The sequence below is a fragment of the Echeneis naucrates genome, chromosome 13, assembly GCF_900963305.1.
Source record: "Echeneis naucrates chromosome 13, fEcheNa1.1, whole genome shotgun sequence".
Classification (NCBI taxonomy): domain Eukaryota; kingdom Metazoa; phylum Chordata; class Actinopteri; order Carangiformes; family Echeneidae; genus Echeneis; species Echeneis naucrates.
Genome location: NC_042523.1, coordinates 21,658,773 through 21,673,214, shown reverse-complemented (window position 1 = coordinate 21,673,214; position 14,442 = coordinate 21,658,773). Strand labels below are relative to the sequence as shown.

General features: G+C 41.3%; 3 protein-coding genes across 4 annotated transcripts; 2 read left to right on the top strand and 1 right to left on the bottom strand.

Moving 5' to 3' along the window:
* Positions 1 to 218: 218 nt before the first annotated feature.
* Positions 219 to 7,514, bottom strand: nop53 (NOP53 ribosome biogenesis factor). Of its 2 annotated transcripts, XM_029518471.1 has the most exons (13): positions 7,373 to 7,514; positions 6,237 to 6,519; positions 5,512 to 5,588; positions 5,307 to 5,409; positions 4,278 to 4,480; positions 3,326 to 3,381; positions 3,116 to 3,211; positions 2,669 to 2,770; positions 2,416 to 2,577; positions 1,521 to 1,696; positions 994 to 1,060; positions 541 to 617; positions 219 to 434 (listed from the first exon to the last, which is right to left on the bottom strand). In XM_029518471.1, exons 2-13 carry the CDS (start codon positions 6,440 to 6,442, stop codon positions 374 to 376), a joined length of 1,386 nt encoding a protein of 461 aa, XP_029374331.1. In that variant the 5' UTR covers positions 6,443 to 6,519; positions 7,373 to 7,514; the 3' UTR covers positions 219 to 373. The 2 variants fall into 2 exon arrangements, with proteins under 2 accessions (XP_029374331.1, XP_029374332.1); XM_029518472.1 differs by lacking the exon at positions 7,373 to 7,514 and having other exon boundaries at positions 5,307 to 5,406.
* On the top strand, positions 6,991 to 9,964 carry LOC115053617 (histone H3.3). Its single transcript, XM_029518473.1, has 4 exons — positions 6,991 to 7,143; positions 8,250 to 8,393; positions 8,595 to 8,748; positions 8,841 to 9,964. The coding sequence occupies exons 2-4, from the start codon at positions 8,266 to 8,268 to the stop codon at positions 8,967 to 8,969; spliced, it is 411 nt and encodes a 136-aa protein (XP_029374333.1). The 5' UTR covers positions 6,991 to 7,143; positions 8,250 to 8,265; the 3' UTR covers positions 8,970 to 9,964.
* Positions 9,965 to 10,599: 635 nt separating this feature from the next.
* On the top strand, positions 10,600 to 13,981 carry LOC115053618 (histone H3.3). Its single transcript, XM_029518475.1, has 4 exons — positions 10,600 to 10,737; positions 11,742 to 11,885; positions 12,116 to 12,269; positions 12,516 to 13,981. The coding sequence occupies exons 2-4, from the start codon at positions 11,758 to 11,760 to the stop codon at positions 12,642 to 12,644; spliced, it is 411 nt and encodes a 136-aa protein (XP_029374335.1). The 5' UTR covers positions 10,600 to 10,737; positions 11,742 to 11,757; the 3' UTR covers positions 12,645 to 13,981.
* Positions 13,982 to 14,442: the final 461 nt, after the last annotated feature.

Genomic DNA, 14,442 nt, shown 5'->3' with positions numbered 1-14,442 from the left:
GTGGAGCTTGATACTTAATGTGGTTGACCCCGTTATTGCTATAAGCTGCAGGTCTTTACTCCTGTATGAGCATGGCTGACACAGTGACACTTGGCCTCTGCTGTGCGATAACCTTTTCCTGATAGGGGTCGTTATGTAATTTGCAGGCGTTATAGTGTCAGGATTTAATCATGTGAAGTAATATAAAATCTGCAGGACATTTACTGTGAAAGACCAGCAGCATTTGACCGGTTTTTGGCATTTATTTTTTAAAAGTTGGAATCGTCTGAAAGGGACAAGCAGGTCCTGAGAAGTCATGAAGTCGTATATACACAGTCCGATTTTGTGTCTTTAAATGTTGTGGTGTTCAGCTCCTGTGGTCTGAGGGTCCGCATTATGTGATCTCTCTAAAAGCCCTCTTCTCCACATACTTCAGCTTGTGTCTCCTCTTGAATCTAGGAGAAGGAGGGTGGTGGAAACATACATTAAAATCAGTATACACCTGGTCAGTCTGTTCATCACTGCAAGGCTTTGATGAGACGTTACATAAGAGGTCCTTACTTGGCTCTTTCTCTGGGTTCGATCAGGTTCCTCTTCTGCAGACTCTTGAAGCGGTCCTTGAGGACACTGCCCTCTGGCTGTAAAGTCAGAACATTACAGGATGGAGATGACTAACCAAACCAACTTTAACCAAAAAAAAAAAAAATCCAACTCCCACTTGAACTATAAAATCCCATTCACATCACAAAGGCTGACTTAAGTATTAAGAGATACAATGAAAGGAGATGAGAAGGGAATTTTCCACTGTTGATTACATCAAGTTAAATTACAAATGTCTGTGGGGGAAAGTGGGTTGTTGCAGCATTAGAAAAACAGATAAAGCTTAAAGAAGACAATGCAGCGTAGTGAAGAGAAAAAAAAATAAATAAATAACCACAACAGAAACTTATTGCAGATAAAGACACTGTGTCCTCGCAGGCAAGGTCGAAATGGAGCAAGAAAAATGTCACGTACTTTGAGTCGTCGCAGGGAGCCAGCCAGCTCGTTGCTCAGCTGAACCTCAAGGTCCTGAGGCTTGAACCTGCCGATAAAGAGGACAAGAAAACACTTACACTCTGCTGAAATATGCACAGAAATAATATTTATAAATAAATCAAAAGATTATTAATTTAGTCCAAATGCCTAGATTGTGAAAAGAAACCACATCAAAGCAAAATTAGAACCAGAGAATGAATAAATTGTTTATGTTACTGAAATCAATAGTATGTATAACAGCTAATGATGAGAAATGTCATCAGGGTTATCTCAAATTGGGTAGCAGATATACATCCAGAAATGTGATTCAGATGCGTTGGAGAATGTCTAAAAATCCTCCACAGTACACTGAAGTCTGCGCACCTGAAAAAGGATCCAGTGTTTTTGGAGCTTGACCCACAACTAAAGACAAAATAATCTGGATAACTTTGAGCATTGATTCCTGGTTTGTACTCTAACTTTGCGAAGGTGTAACACTACAGGCTGCAGCAAAGCAAAAGGTGTACTTGAGTTTGCCGAGACGTCTGGGCTGGCTTTTCTGGGCCTCCTGATTGGCTTTGCGCAGTTTCTGTTTCTGATTGGTCTTCTCCTCCTGCTGCTTGATGGACGCCTTGATGGAGCGGAGCTGGAACAGCTGCTGCTGTTGGTTTATCTGCTGTCTTTCAGAGTGTCGCTGCTGCTCCTGGGGTGGGGAGGGAGGAGTAGAAGCGATGAGGTTGATGCTTTTAGATGGTGAGAGGAATAACATTAACAACATTGCATCTTGCTGGACATCATGACAATCTACAACAATTTCCCAGGAACTAAGATCCTGTTGAGATCTGCATTAACTTGTCTTCAGTGATCAGAAGTGTTCGTCCTTAATATATATCTGTTCACATCTGAGTTTAAAGTGTGCCTTCAGTGATCAGATCTCACTGTCCCGTTTTATGGGCCCAAAAAAAAAAAAAAAAAAAAAAAAAAAAAAGGTCATGTGACTACAATGTTCAAACCCATCCGATGGATCCATTGTCATTATGCTTGTGTGACAAAGAGAGAGAGGGGAGTATTACCCAAATCACCGTACTGCTCACAGCTCTACAGGGAAATCAGGTTTTATCTATTTGAAAGAACAAAAGATTTTCTGTTTGTTATGAAAATGTGCTTGTGTGACCAGACTGAAGTAATCAGGACATCAGCAGGGGAGTCTGTAAATGTATCCCAGGATGCCTTAGCATTGACAAAGCTTAAAGTAGGTGACCACTTGCTGTAAAAACCACCGCTGGATGCGGTCCAACCATTGGACTGGAAACGTGTCCTGACTACAGTCAAACCTGAAGTCAGAGCTGTCCACTCTAGATCACATCATCCGTTATAGGTGTTAAAGGAGGTTACTGACTTCAGTACAAATCATGTATATACCTTCATTTTGTCTGCTTTCTCTCGCTTCCTCTGCCTCTCAGTCTTCTTCTCTGCCAGCACGATGGCTCCCACTGCCACATCATCCTCTTCCTCATTAGGAGCCGTTTCCTCGTCATTTTCTTCCACCACCAGACCTTCCACCTGCTCCTTTAAGATTGTATCCTACACAACATACAAATTTCCACATTAGACACACAAGAAGATCAAAAGAAAACCACAGCAATGAATGAAGAACTGAGATGATCATATGTACCTCTGTAGCTTTGTCGTCTTGGTTGACAGCCAGCTGCCTTTCTATTCTGTCTTCCTCCTTCTGTTTTTGTACCTCCACTGCGTGTGCCTCCTGCAGCAAGGCCTGGGTCCAGACAGAGGGATCGATCAGTTAATGCAGCTCAATGAGTAACCAACAGATTTAAAGACACGCTCATACGCCAAGATGGGCGTGAAAGGCTGAGGTACTTTGTTCGAGGTACTTTGAAAACACGATGGCGACTTCTTGACAGCAAGTTTGTCTGTGTATTTTTCAAATCAAACTACAAACAAACATTACCTTGAAACAAAAATCTGTTAATTAACATCACGTGACATATTTTTTGTTCTCTACACAATTGTTGACAGTTAATGATATGAACTGAGAAAACTAAAATGGTGAGGGGCCAGGCCTAATTTTAAGTCATTAGTATGTAGAGGTGCGAGTTACCTGATGGGAGAAGAAATCTGGGTTGTAGGATCCTCCTGGAGCAATCACCTCCACAGCAGGAAGTACAGATGGCTTGTCATTCAACTTTTCTGGACGCTGAATAAAATTAATAAATCCACATTAGACTTGCTCCAACGAACACATGCGCGCGTGCACACAAAAGGAAAAAAAATAAATAAATAAAAACACTGGTCAACACTTCATTCTCACCTTTACAAGCTTCTTGCCGGTCTGCTGGAGGTACCAGGGATCAGATGAGTCTTTGGCTGTGTTAGAGAGAAAGGAAATATAGATAAGGATTGTGATCTACATTTCAATGGCTGTTTGCAGATGTGCTATGCTGCTTGACAAGTTGGTTTGGAAAAGTCTGGACTCACTTATAGCTGTTGTAGACAGAGACACATGCACTGTAAGATACAGGACATGCTGAACAATAATCTGGCAGGATACAGAAGCAGCGACAGCAGAGCTGTTCAGGAGACGCTCTGACCCCACCACAAACTGCTGGACAATTTGAATCTCAGAAAGAGATCAATAAAATATTTGTCTATGTCTAATGAGTGGCTTTGTTTTAATCTCAAATTCCAGATCTTTTGATTCTTCTGAAACCAAAAGCTGGTGCAGAAATCCAGTTTTTAAAGCGGTTTCAAGGTTCTAGTCAATACAGCTGCCAAGAGTGACAAGACATTCAGTCCTAAACATTTTGCCCTAAACTGGGGCCACATAAGGGTTCATCAAGCCTTGTGTATTGAATTAGACAGACTGGAGTCCCTGAACTCAGAAAAAGTCTTGTTGGCTTCACTGATCATGGTTTTCTCGATTTCTACCGTATTTGTCACCTTTCAGGCAGTGGACGGTGACATGTAGGAGTCTGACTAGCTGGGAATCAAACCAGGGACTCCTCATTTGGTGTGTGCCTCAACCATTCAGCTATTGGATCACCTGGCGTTCCGATGTATTTATGATTAACTCCCAGTTTTAATATTTGGATCTCCAGACAACATTTTTGCGTGTATCCTCAGATCCCAGGTGACCATTCACACAACAGTCATCTGAGCTCCATGTTGATCTTCACATTCCCATAAAGGAAATACTGGGAGCGCAAGGATGGGATCATCACTGGACAGACAAACGGACAGATGGACACATGTGCTACACTCACACTCTTGTCCCCAAATGTCATAATAGTCTCTGGCTGGGTTGTTGTTGGCCTCCGTCACTGATTTCTTGGCCTTCCTGTCAAGTGGTTGTCTGTTTGCCAGTCGTTTCTGCCTCCTTGTGACGATGCCTTTGGCTGCCAGCTGTTCTGCTTTCTGGGCAATGCGACGAAGTTTCTTGGCATTTGGTTGCTGGTAGGCCAGCACGCTAAGGGGGAGAAAGCAGACAGATAAACTACTTGACTTATGCAGGGCAATGGATGTAAAGGAAATAGGTGATTGGAGATCATAGGAGAGAAGTTGAAACAAGATGTACGAAGTTCACTTGATATTTTGACACCATCTAATCTGTATGTTTGTTTATCCTCAGATCTCAAGACACCGTTCACACAACAGTCTCCTGAGCTCCTGTGTGTTGTCTTCACATTCCCAAGAAGGAAATACTGGGAGCGCAAGGATGAGATCATCATAGGTTACACAAGGCCCTCAAACATTTAATACAACAAACTAAAAGCTGATGTTAAAGTATTTTCTTGAAAGAAACATAATTTATGACCTCCCTCACAGGCTAAATGTTACCATGAAAAGGACAACTGGATTCTGTAGGGAGGTGATCTAGCCTGTTTTTTTTTTTTTTTTTTTTTTTCTTCCCAAACACAGATATTACAAAATGATCTTAAAATAAAAGAATGGTCAGTAGGTTGCTGAACCTAACAGATCTGTCAATCTGCACACTGAAGAGCTGAGAGCTAAATGTACTCTAATGATAATAAAACTTGCTAAACCTTCAGGCTGCTAGACATGGAACTGTTTAAACTCTTAATTCAATAGAGGTTCATATGCATCTAACATATCTACAGTCCTCATCACTTAAATTGGGCTTTTCAATTTTTAGTTTAGATTTACAGTATTTCCATAGCACCACCATAACATCACATATTGCAGCTGTACTTACAAACAATACTTGATGGAAAACTGGACATTGCTCAATATCTTTTAGAAAGAAAGCACAGAGGGTCTTGGTGTATACTGACTCTTTAGCTGGAGGAACAAGGGAGTCGTGCTGCAGGATCAGATCTATCCTCAGGGGACGTGACGTTTTCCCTCTCCTCTTCTTCCCCACAACAACTTCTTCTGCTTCACAAAGACAACAGGTAATTCAACAACAATTGCAAACACACATATTTGATCTGCGTATCCAAGGACATTTTTAGTTGTGAGCTCTCAATAAATAATTACCTTTCTGTTCAGCCTTCTCTGGTTTTCCAACATCCAAAAAGAACAAACTGTCATCTGACTTCTCAGACAGCAAACCCCTGAAACACACAAAGATCACATCATGTCACAATTTAGGCTTATAACTAAAAGAACAGCTTTTCTAACTTTAACTTTCAATTTAAAGTTACGTGCAACGGAGAAGATTTGAAAAGCAATGTACTTTCATGGCTACAAGTCTTAGTTTTGTTTTTTAATTTTCTATCTTTCTATTAATTGTTACAGCACCAGTACACATTAAATAGTGATATACAATGACTTATAGATGAAAGTAACGCTGTTCCTGCTGTGATTACTGTTGCTGTTTATAATCTATCTCCTCGACACTGCTTGGTCTTGATGGGCCTTGTTGGGTGTCCGTAAAAAAAAAAAAAAACAAACTTAGACCTGCTCCATTTTAGTTTAGAGAATCCACGTGACTACAACAATAACAGCAACGTGAAAAGGCACCTTCAGCTTTTCAACGTGCCAACCAAATCATTTTGTATTTTGATTTGTAGCTCTCTTTTTCGGGAGTTAAACGATACATCCCAAGTTAGTTACTCGAAAACTCTGATACAAGGCCCGAAAAACGGGAGTCTGGGTGAAGGGTTTTATTTGTTTATTTTTATTTTATTTTATTTGGTTGAAGTGTTTTCATTAAACCAGGATCAGATTTCTTAGTCCTCCCCACATTTTGGCTAACTTACCCCGTGGTCCTCTCTTGGTGCCTGACATCCTCTAAAAAATCCTCCACGTCGTTGATATCGCTGTGTTTGTTCCAGTTTTTCTTCTTATTCTTATTCACACGTTTTCTCCGGCTGCTGCTCGAGTCGACCGAGTCCAAAGTGGTCTTTAAATTTAGAAAACCTGGCTGTGACGCCGCCACGCGTTTCAGCCTCTTGGCAGCCGCCATGTTGGAGGACTCGGGCTGTTCTTCTTCTCCTCCTTCTTCTTCAGTACTTAAACTGTTGGCGCCGCCTTCAGGTCTGACTGTGTAAGTGATGAAAGAGCTTTTACCACATAAATAAAAGTCTAAACTTTATTTTTTCATCTGCTATATTTATTTTTGTGGCGCTATCATACTCATTTTAGCTGCTGTGTGATATACTATACAAATTTTAAAAAGTCACAAAAAACGACGAGTCTTGTTTTGTTGTTTTATTTACATTTTTTTATATTTATTGCATACAAAAATAAATTCAATCTGTAATTATATTGAAAAGCTGACATGACACACATTGTTTAATTTTTTCATTTCTGCCCGATCTTCTCGGTGCTCCTCTCTCCGGACAAAATTGTTTGATTTAAGAGTTTCGCAATGAGGATGACATTCGCATACACAAACTAAACTGTTCATAATGACGATTAAGAACATTTAAAAAACTTGTTGCACGATGCTGCACCTCAGTGTGGTCGGGCGGCTGATTGTCATGTTGCTGTATGTATGTAATATGTTGGTCCCAGATGCATCATGGGAAACGTGTCTCCTATTGCTCTCCTATGTACTTTTTCCTTTTTTTCTCCTCCCCTTCGTTTTATTGCGAGAACAACGCTTTAGAGACTCAAGAATAAATTACCGTTTTTGAGCCGCAATCTTTCGCTAACTTTTAAAAGGTAAGTGTCACCTTCTCCATAAAGCTCCGATGTATGATTTCGTGTGACATTAGTTCTCGGATGGACGTGTTATTTTGGTTATTTTCGGTGAAAAAGAAAACGCAGAGCAGTGGAGCCTATTATCTGCCTGCTCGGGGAGTCAGGGACCTAAAAAGCGTTTGCGATCTGCTCGGGTTTTGACACGGAAATGCGCCTAAAGTGAGGGGTCATCTGACAAAATATTGTTCACCAATCGATCCCCGGACATGTTTGGTGTCATCTCCAAAAAGTATATTCCACTTTCACGCAGCGGTTTTGACGATGTTTCGTCGTTTTTATCGGCACCCTCTCCGTTTCCTACAACGAATTTTTCCTTCCCGTTTACATTCTTCGAGCCAGCGGCCAGCCATCATCTTTGGGTGTGCTGGTTTGCTCGCACCGGGCGGCCGGCGCGGGCGGTGTCGACCGGTTTTCCTTTAAAATAGCTCATTCTCAATGAAAACGCGACGCTCCGCCCTCAGCAGGGCAGCCGGCTGCGAAGAAACGAGCAAACCCATGTTCTGTGCGTCAAAGGGGGGGGCTCGGTGGGCCATCGTCGGCCTGTGATTGGTCGAAACGTTCACAACATCCCGCCCTCCAGGCCCGTACGCCGTCTGTGATTGGTCTGCGCGATAAAGCGCCGGGATGTGATTGGACGCATTCGCTGTCACGTTCGGCCACAGGCATTGCATAAGCTACTTTGAATATAATCGGAGAGAAAAGACTTTCCTAGTTGTTTATTTTTTTTTGTGTTCCCTGCTGAGCGAAAAGTGGAGTCAGTCAAGTCCCGATAAAGTTTCTATCGAATTAAAAACAAAAGGAAAATGAGTTTTATTCGTCATGTTATGTGACTGTTTAGTTACGCACCCTTGAAACTTTCGTCATGGCAAAACAAACCATGTCATGATCCCTCAGGGAAACTCTTTACATTAATATTTGCTTTAATGGTGGCATGAAAGCATTTCATTTTTTTTCCTGAGAGTGATGTGCAAAGAAATGAGTCTTCAGTAGAAAGCTTACAGGGTGTAAAAGGAGAGAGTGGGAAATGTTGTGCATATTCAACCCTTTTCTTTTTGCTTCTTCTTCAGGTAAATTTGAGCAGCAATGGCTCGTACCAAGCAGACAGCCCGTAAGTCCACAGGAGGCAAAGCCCCCCGTAAGCAGCTGGCCACTAAGGCTGCTCGCAAGAGTGCCCCTTCCACCGGCGGCGTGAAGAAGCCCCATCGTTACAGGTGAGAAAAGGCAATGCAACAGATGCACTTTTTTTTTTTTTATTCCTGTTACATATGTCAGTTTAATTAAAACAAAACTGTCAACTTGACTTCAAGAAGTAAGCAGGAAGGGACAAGGTGGATATGAAATAAAAAACATTGTACAGACGCAGGCCAATCCAGCAGATTTTTAAATGTAAATTTTTCCCCTCTCCTTCCCAGGCCTGGTACTGTGGCTCTGCGTGAGATCCGTCGTTATCAGAAGTCCACCGAGCTGCTCATCCGCAAGCTGCCCTTCCAGCGTCTGGTGAGAGAAATCGCCCAGGACTTCAAGACCGATCTGCGTTTCCAAAGTGCAGCCATTGGAGCTCTGCAGGTCAGTAGCAGTTGTTGGATAAATGTATTAAATCAAATTAAAATACTTGACCATTCAATCTAAAAACAATGTTTTGATTTGTCTGTCTGCAGGAGGCCAGTGAGGCCTATCTGGTGGGTCTGTTTGAGGACACCAACTTGTGCGCCATCCACGCCAAACGTGTCACCATCATGCCCAAAGACATTCAGCTGGCACGTCGTATCCGTGGGGAGCGTGCTTAAAATGTTTTCTGATTTATTATATGCTGTCCTCTTGTCCCTTCACCACTCTTTCCATCCCTTTCCTTACTCTATACTTAGTAGTTTGGTTTGAGGTTCCATATATATCATATGATTGTGATAACCGTAAAATGTGTGATCATGTCTTCTTTGGTGCTACTAGTAGCAGAGTTTCCTTAGAGATATCTTGTATGTGTTTGAAACTTTAAATCACAGTTACACTCCTCACTTCTAACTAGATAGCCTCACAGGAATGCCTTGTTCTCTCTGTGAATAAGGTGTTTTTGAAAGTCAACCATAGCAAATGATCTGAAATAAGCATAGGAAATTGCATTGAGACATTTTCATCTTCAGGCGGACACATACATTGATATAATGGGTCTTCTGATTTTTTGATTTATTTTCATTTTCAGAAAAATTAGCTGTATGCATAGTAATTTTTTCTTTTCCTTTTCTTTTTACTATAATGGTGTATTTCTACTGTTATTTTGTAATGTATCAAATTACATAAGTTTGATTCTGGTTGTCAATTAGAAACGTCATTGTCCTATAATGACACTGCATGGTTTGACAGATTACAAGCGGCATATATGTAGCAGACATATGTTAATCAAGTTTTGATTTTCAGCCATGTTATGTCCAGGTAATTTTATGATTTTTGGTTCCTCTCTCAGGTTGGTATGGTAACCTAATTTTTTTCTACTGCGTTATTGATTTATGTTTTCGGTCATTTTTAAAAGCAAAATATTTGTACTCCGGAATTCACATACAAACATAATAAACAGATTCTTGTGGTTAAAAGCTGTATCAGAGAGTATTCTACATTGGCATTAGAGCAGAAACATTTAGTTGCAATAGTTTCTCATGTATCATGATTTTTCAAAGAAAACTGCAAACTGTAATGTTGTATGTGTGTTTTACCAGTTTCACAAATTAATGAAATTTTATAAGCAGTTAATAAAGAAAATAGTTGGCAGAAATTTTGATTTTACAAGCCATACCCATGTACACACATTTTGTTAACCTCTATTTTTTGCAACCTTTCAAGGAAATAATGCAAGAGTTGCGTAACAGCCCTTGCAGTCATAAGACATGAAGGGACAAACCTTATGATTACTTAACTGTTACTTTTTTATTTCATCAACTTTAAAAGTATATTTGCCCAATAATGATATTTCAATAAAACACATTGATATAATTGACTTTTTTAAAGAAATTAGTAAAAAAGAATGCATTTTCATTAACAAATTTATTTTAAAAACTACTTAAAACTCACAGGACCACATAAAATGTTTCATGTAAACATTGGATGGTAGTTAAAGGGGGGCTCATCTTTTATAGTAAAACATCTGACAAAGTTAAAAAAAAAAAAAAAAAAGTAACTTTTTTACTCTTATCACTTTCGGTTTAAGCCCAAAACGATCACAGGCGTGTTTACTGTGATAAAAAAAAAAAAAAAAAGACAACAACAAATAAATAAAAAAATAAATAAAAGTGGAAAACGCCCCCTACATCTCGTCACCTAATTTGACTTAAATTCCCCAACTGGTTTGGAAAAATTACTCAAAAAACAAAGTGTAAACAAAAAACAAACAAACAAACAAAAAGTGACCACATTAAAATGTTGAGAACACTGTTGCATTGTGGGACCGGTGATTGACGCGGCGGCCATTTTCCCCGCTGGACGCTGCTTCCCATTGTGGATACGAAGAAGAAAATAAGAGAGAAGCGAAACATTTCCTCACGACTTCTTCTCACTTTCCCCCCCCAGGTGAGCCCCCCGACGCCCGCCTCGGCGTCGGAGGATCGACTTTACGGTCCCCGGCATCGAACCGCCGAGCCCGTGGAGGCGTTTGAACGGAGAACACGCCGTTAATTTGGTGGTTTCGGAGGAAGGAGGGCGAAAACAGCCGCGGCCGTCGGCTCGGCGGTGAAATGCGGTCTTTGCTGCAGCCGTTAGGATCGGCGGTTGGAGGAGGAGGGGGGAGTCGCTTTCAAATTATGCGCCGGTTCAGCTCGGTTCTACGCGGCCGTTAGGGACCGGTGGGCTTTCCCACACCCATCTATGAGTTCCCCGAAGTGTCCTCCGTGTCGCCCCCCCGTCTGTCGGCCCGCTGGAGGCACGGTTGTTGGGGAAATCGGGCTTGTTTACGCGGTGCTCCGCGGCTCCTCTGCCCGCTCCGTCTTTATCCCGTCTGCGCATCAAACCGCCGCCATCATCACAGCGAGGGGGCGGGGAGGTGGGCGGTCCTAGCTGCAGTGGAGGGCGGCTGTCGGCCCCGCCCCGTAGTGGATACTCTGCGCCGATTGGCTAACACGTAATATTTTTAGACGCGTCCTGGTCTGCCGGCCAATCGCGTCGCCGCTCTCGTTTGATTGACGTTTGTCGCTGCTACCTGCGTTAGGGAATGTGTTGTATGTTTACTTTGTGGAAAAGTTAACAACTTCATTCAAGTTTCCTAAAAACTGATTTACAACATGCAGCTTAACTCAAAAGAAAGTCACGTGTTTGGAGGAAAAATAAAAGCTGTTTTTGTTTGTTTGTTTTTTTTGTTTTTAGGGAGTTTTGTCTCAACAGTAGTGTCACCTGTGTAAAAGTATTGGACAAAGAAAATGAATAACAAATACGAACTTATTTGCTTTATTTGTGGAACATTCAGTTGTTTTGTTTTGGGTCTTTTTTTCTGAGAGTGGTGCATAAAGAAATCAGTAGTTGGAAGAAGACTTAACAGGAGTTACTGGAACAAAACCCTTCTCCTTTTGCTTCTTCTTCAGGTAAATTTGAGCAGCAATGGCTCGTACCAAGCAGACAGCACGTAAGTCCACAGGAGGCAAAGCCCCCCGTAAGCAGCTGGCCACTAAGGCTGCTCGCAAGAGTGCCCCTTCCACCGGCGGCGTGAAGAAGCCCCATCGTTACAGGTGAGACGAGCAAAGATAGCTCCCAGATATCTGGTGACGCTCTATTTAATCCGATGCACAACTGTAAAGTTATCACAAGCAAGTAGGATTCTAAACTCATTAACCAGCTGTAGGTGTCCTATGTGGTGGATATATCAAAGTTAATCTGCAGCCAAACTCTGCTTCAAATATAATGTGCCACATCAAGATCAACACATTTATTTATTTATTTATTCATTTTTTTGGTGAAGGCCTGGTACTGTGGCTCTGCGTGAGATCCGTCGTTATCAGAAATCCACCGAGCTGCTCATCCGCAAGCTGCCCTTCCAGCGTCTGGTGAGAGAAATCGCCCAGGACTTCAAGACCGATCTGCGTTTCCAAAGTGCAGCCATTGGAGCTCTGCAGGTCAGTGATTTAAAGACATTCACACTGTGTACTTCAATGATTTTTAACTTGATGTGAATTCTACTGTATGTGAAAATTGTATTTTTGTGTAAAAACAACAGCAGAACTTTTTAATAGTACATGCTGAACACATTTATAGTGTAAAACCTGCCTTCAGAGTTAAATTGTAACCAAACAACTTGTAAGCCGTGAACCCTAACTACCTGTCTAAACTAAACTCCGGTGTCTGTCTATTTTTCTCTGCAGGAGGCCAGTGAGGCCTATCTGGTGGGTCTGTTTGAGGACACCAACCTGTGCGCCATCCACGCCAAACGTGTCACCATCATGCCCAAAGACATCCAGCTGGCACGTCGTATCCGTGGGGAGCGTGCTTAAATGCTCTCTCCTCCTCTTTGTCTCCTCTTTAATCTTTTCACCTCCTCTTCCCTTCCCTCACCAGTTTGTCTCTCCGTCCCCCCTCCCCTCTCTCTCCCTGTATTAGTAGTGTGTAGATGATAACTGATTATATTATGAATAAATAAAGTGTATAGTCGTGTTTTTCTTAGTGCTCTCAGCAGCAGACTTCTAGGGTACTCTCTTTTTGTGCATGTACCGACTCTTTGGTGATGAGATCTCCTCAAGTACACGTCTCCTAGTTTGCACTGTTTCTAGTCTGACTGGAGTAAAAAGTGATTTATGGATAGAGTAAGGGAACTGGAGCAATGCAAATTTGGAAGGGACAGCTGAGAGGAGAGGCTAGGTATTGGCTGCGGGGGGACTCTTTTGTGTCTTTTCTGCAGCAAGGTGCTAGAAGAACTTACCTGGCCTTTTTCTCCTGCTTCCTCTGCTCACGACGGCCGAGGCTGGAGTTGCTGTCCCTGCATGTGTCTGCATGAGTGCTGGCTCTGATCACCACAGCAAATTGTATACAATTCATCTGCATCTTTAGAGAAGTTCATTTATGATTACCATGATGTCAGTTTTCATGTTTGGGTTTTTTTCCCCCCTTCTAACTAAGTCTCAAGCATGGGATGTTTTTATTTTATTTTATTTTATTTTTTTCACTTCAAATTGTTATTGATGACATGGAGAAGGGGGGGGATGGATCAGATTAAAACACTTAACAGAGAACAGAAGCAAAATTATTTTTTTCTACTGAAATGTGAAGCTACTGACTCGCTTTGGCACCAAAGTTTGAACCTCTTGTAGATGCTCTTCCTAACACACACGTGTTTAACCTCACCTGCTTTTCGTGGTGTTCAAATTGGTTTCATCTAACGATTTAAAGCCAAAGTTGGAGAGCTCAAGGATGGTGTCAGAGATACTTTTTTAGCAGTGGCTCATTTTTTTAATAAGGGACCTATTTATAACAAAGGTCCATCGAGGTTTGTATTGTTCTCTAAAACTAAACCTACAGTGTAAAAAATATTTTTTAAATAACAGAACTGATTGAAATGTATTGTAAATCAGTGTTACATGACAGATAATGATGGTCATGTTTTCTGTATACGTCCCCCCCACCCCTGTGCTTCTATTTGATTTTTGGATCCGTTCATCATCTGTATACTGTTTCTCAGGTTGACATGTCACCATTTTAACTTAATTTTTTATTTTTTGCTCAATTTGATTTTCTTTTTTTTTTTTAAATGTTAAAGACGATGTTTCAATTGAATAATGTTTGTAATTTCCAGATTTGTCATATAAGGTGGTAATAAATGGATGTTACACACTCACCTCTGTCTCAGTGGTGTACACACACCTCATTGTGCAACAGACATCTGATTAAAAGTTAAATTAGAGACTTACAAACAAGAAATGGTCACTTTAACTTTCCTTAATAACACTTTACCTCAGTGGCACCGTGTTCAAAGAAATTTTAGGAAAATGTAAAATTATAAAGGACTTGACACAAAACTTATGGAAACAGTCTGCGAAAAAACAAAGCAGAGGGCAAACATTTTAGGATTTTATTATATTTCACTGCCGTAGCAGCAGCAGCGCTCAGTGAAACCTGTCGACAGAACAGCTGCAGCATGTTGGCTTTATAAAACCACAACAAGCCTGCACATGTTCACACAGCAGGAGCAACAACTACCACATCTACAAACACAATGAATGTGACACTGAGGCACTCAGCTCGTTTCTCATAAACGGGTTAGGACCAATTGTTTAACCTCAATAATCTCCATAATCT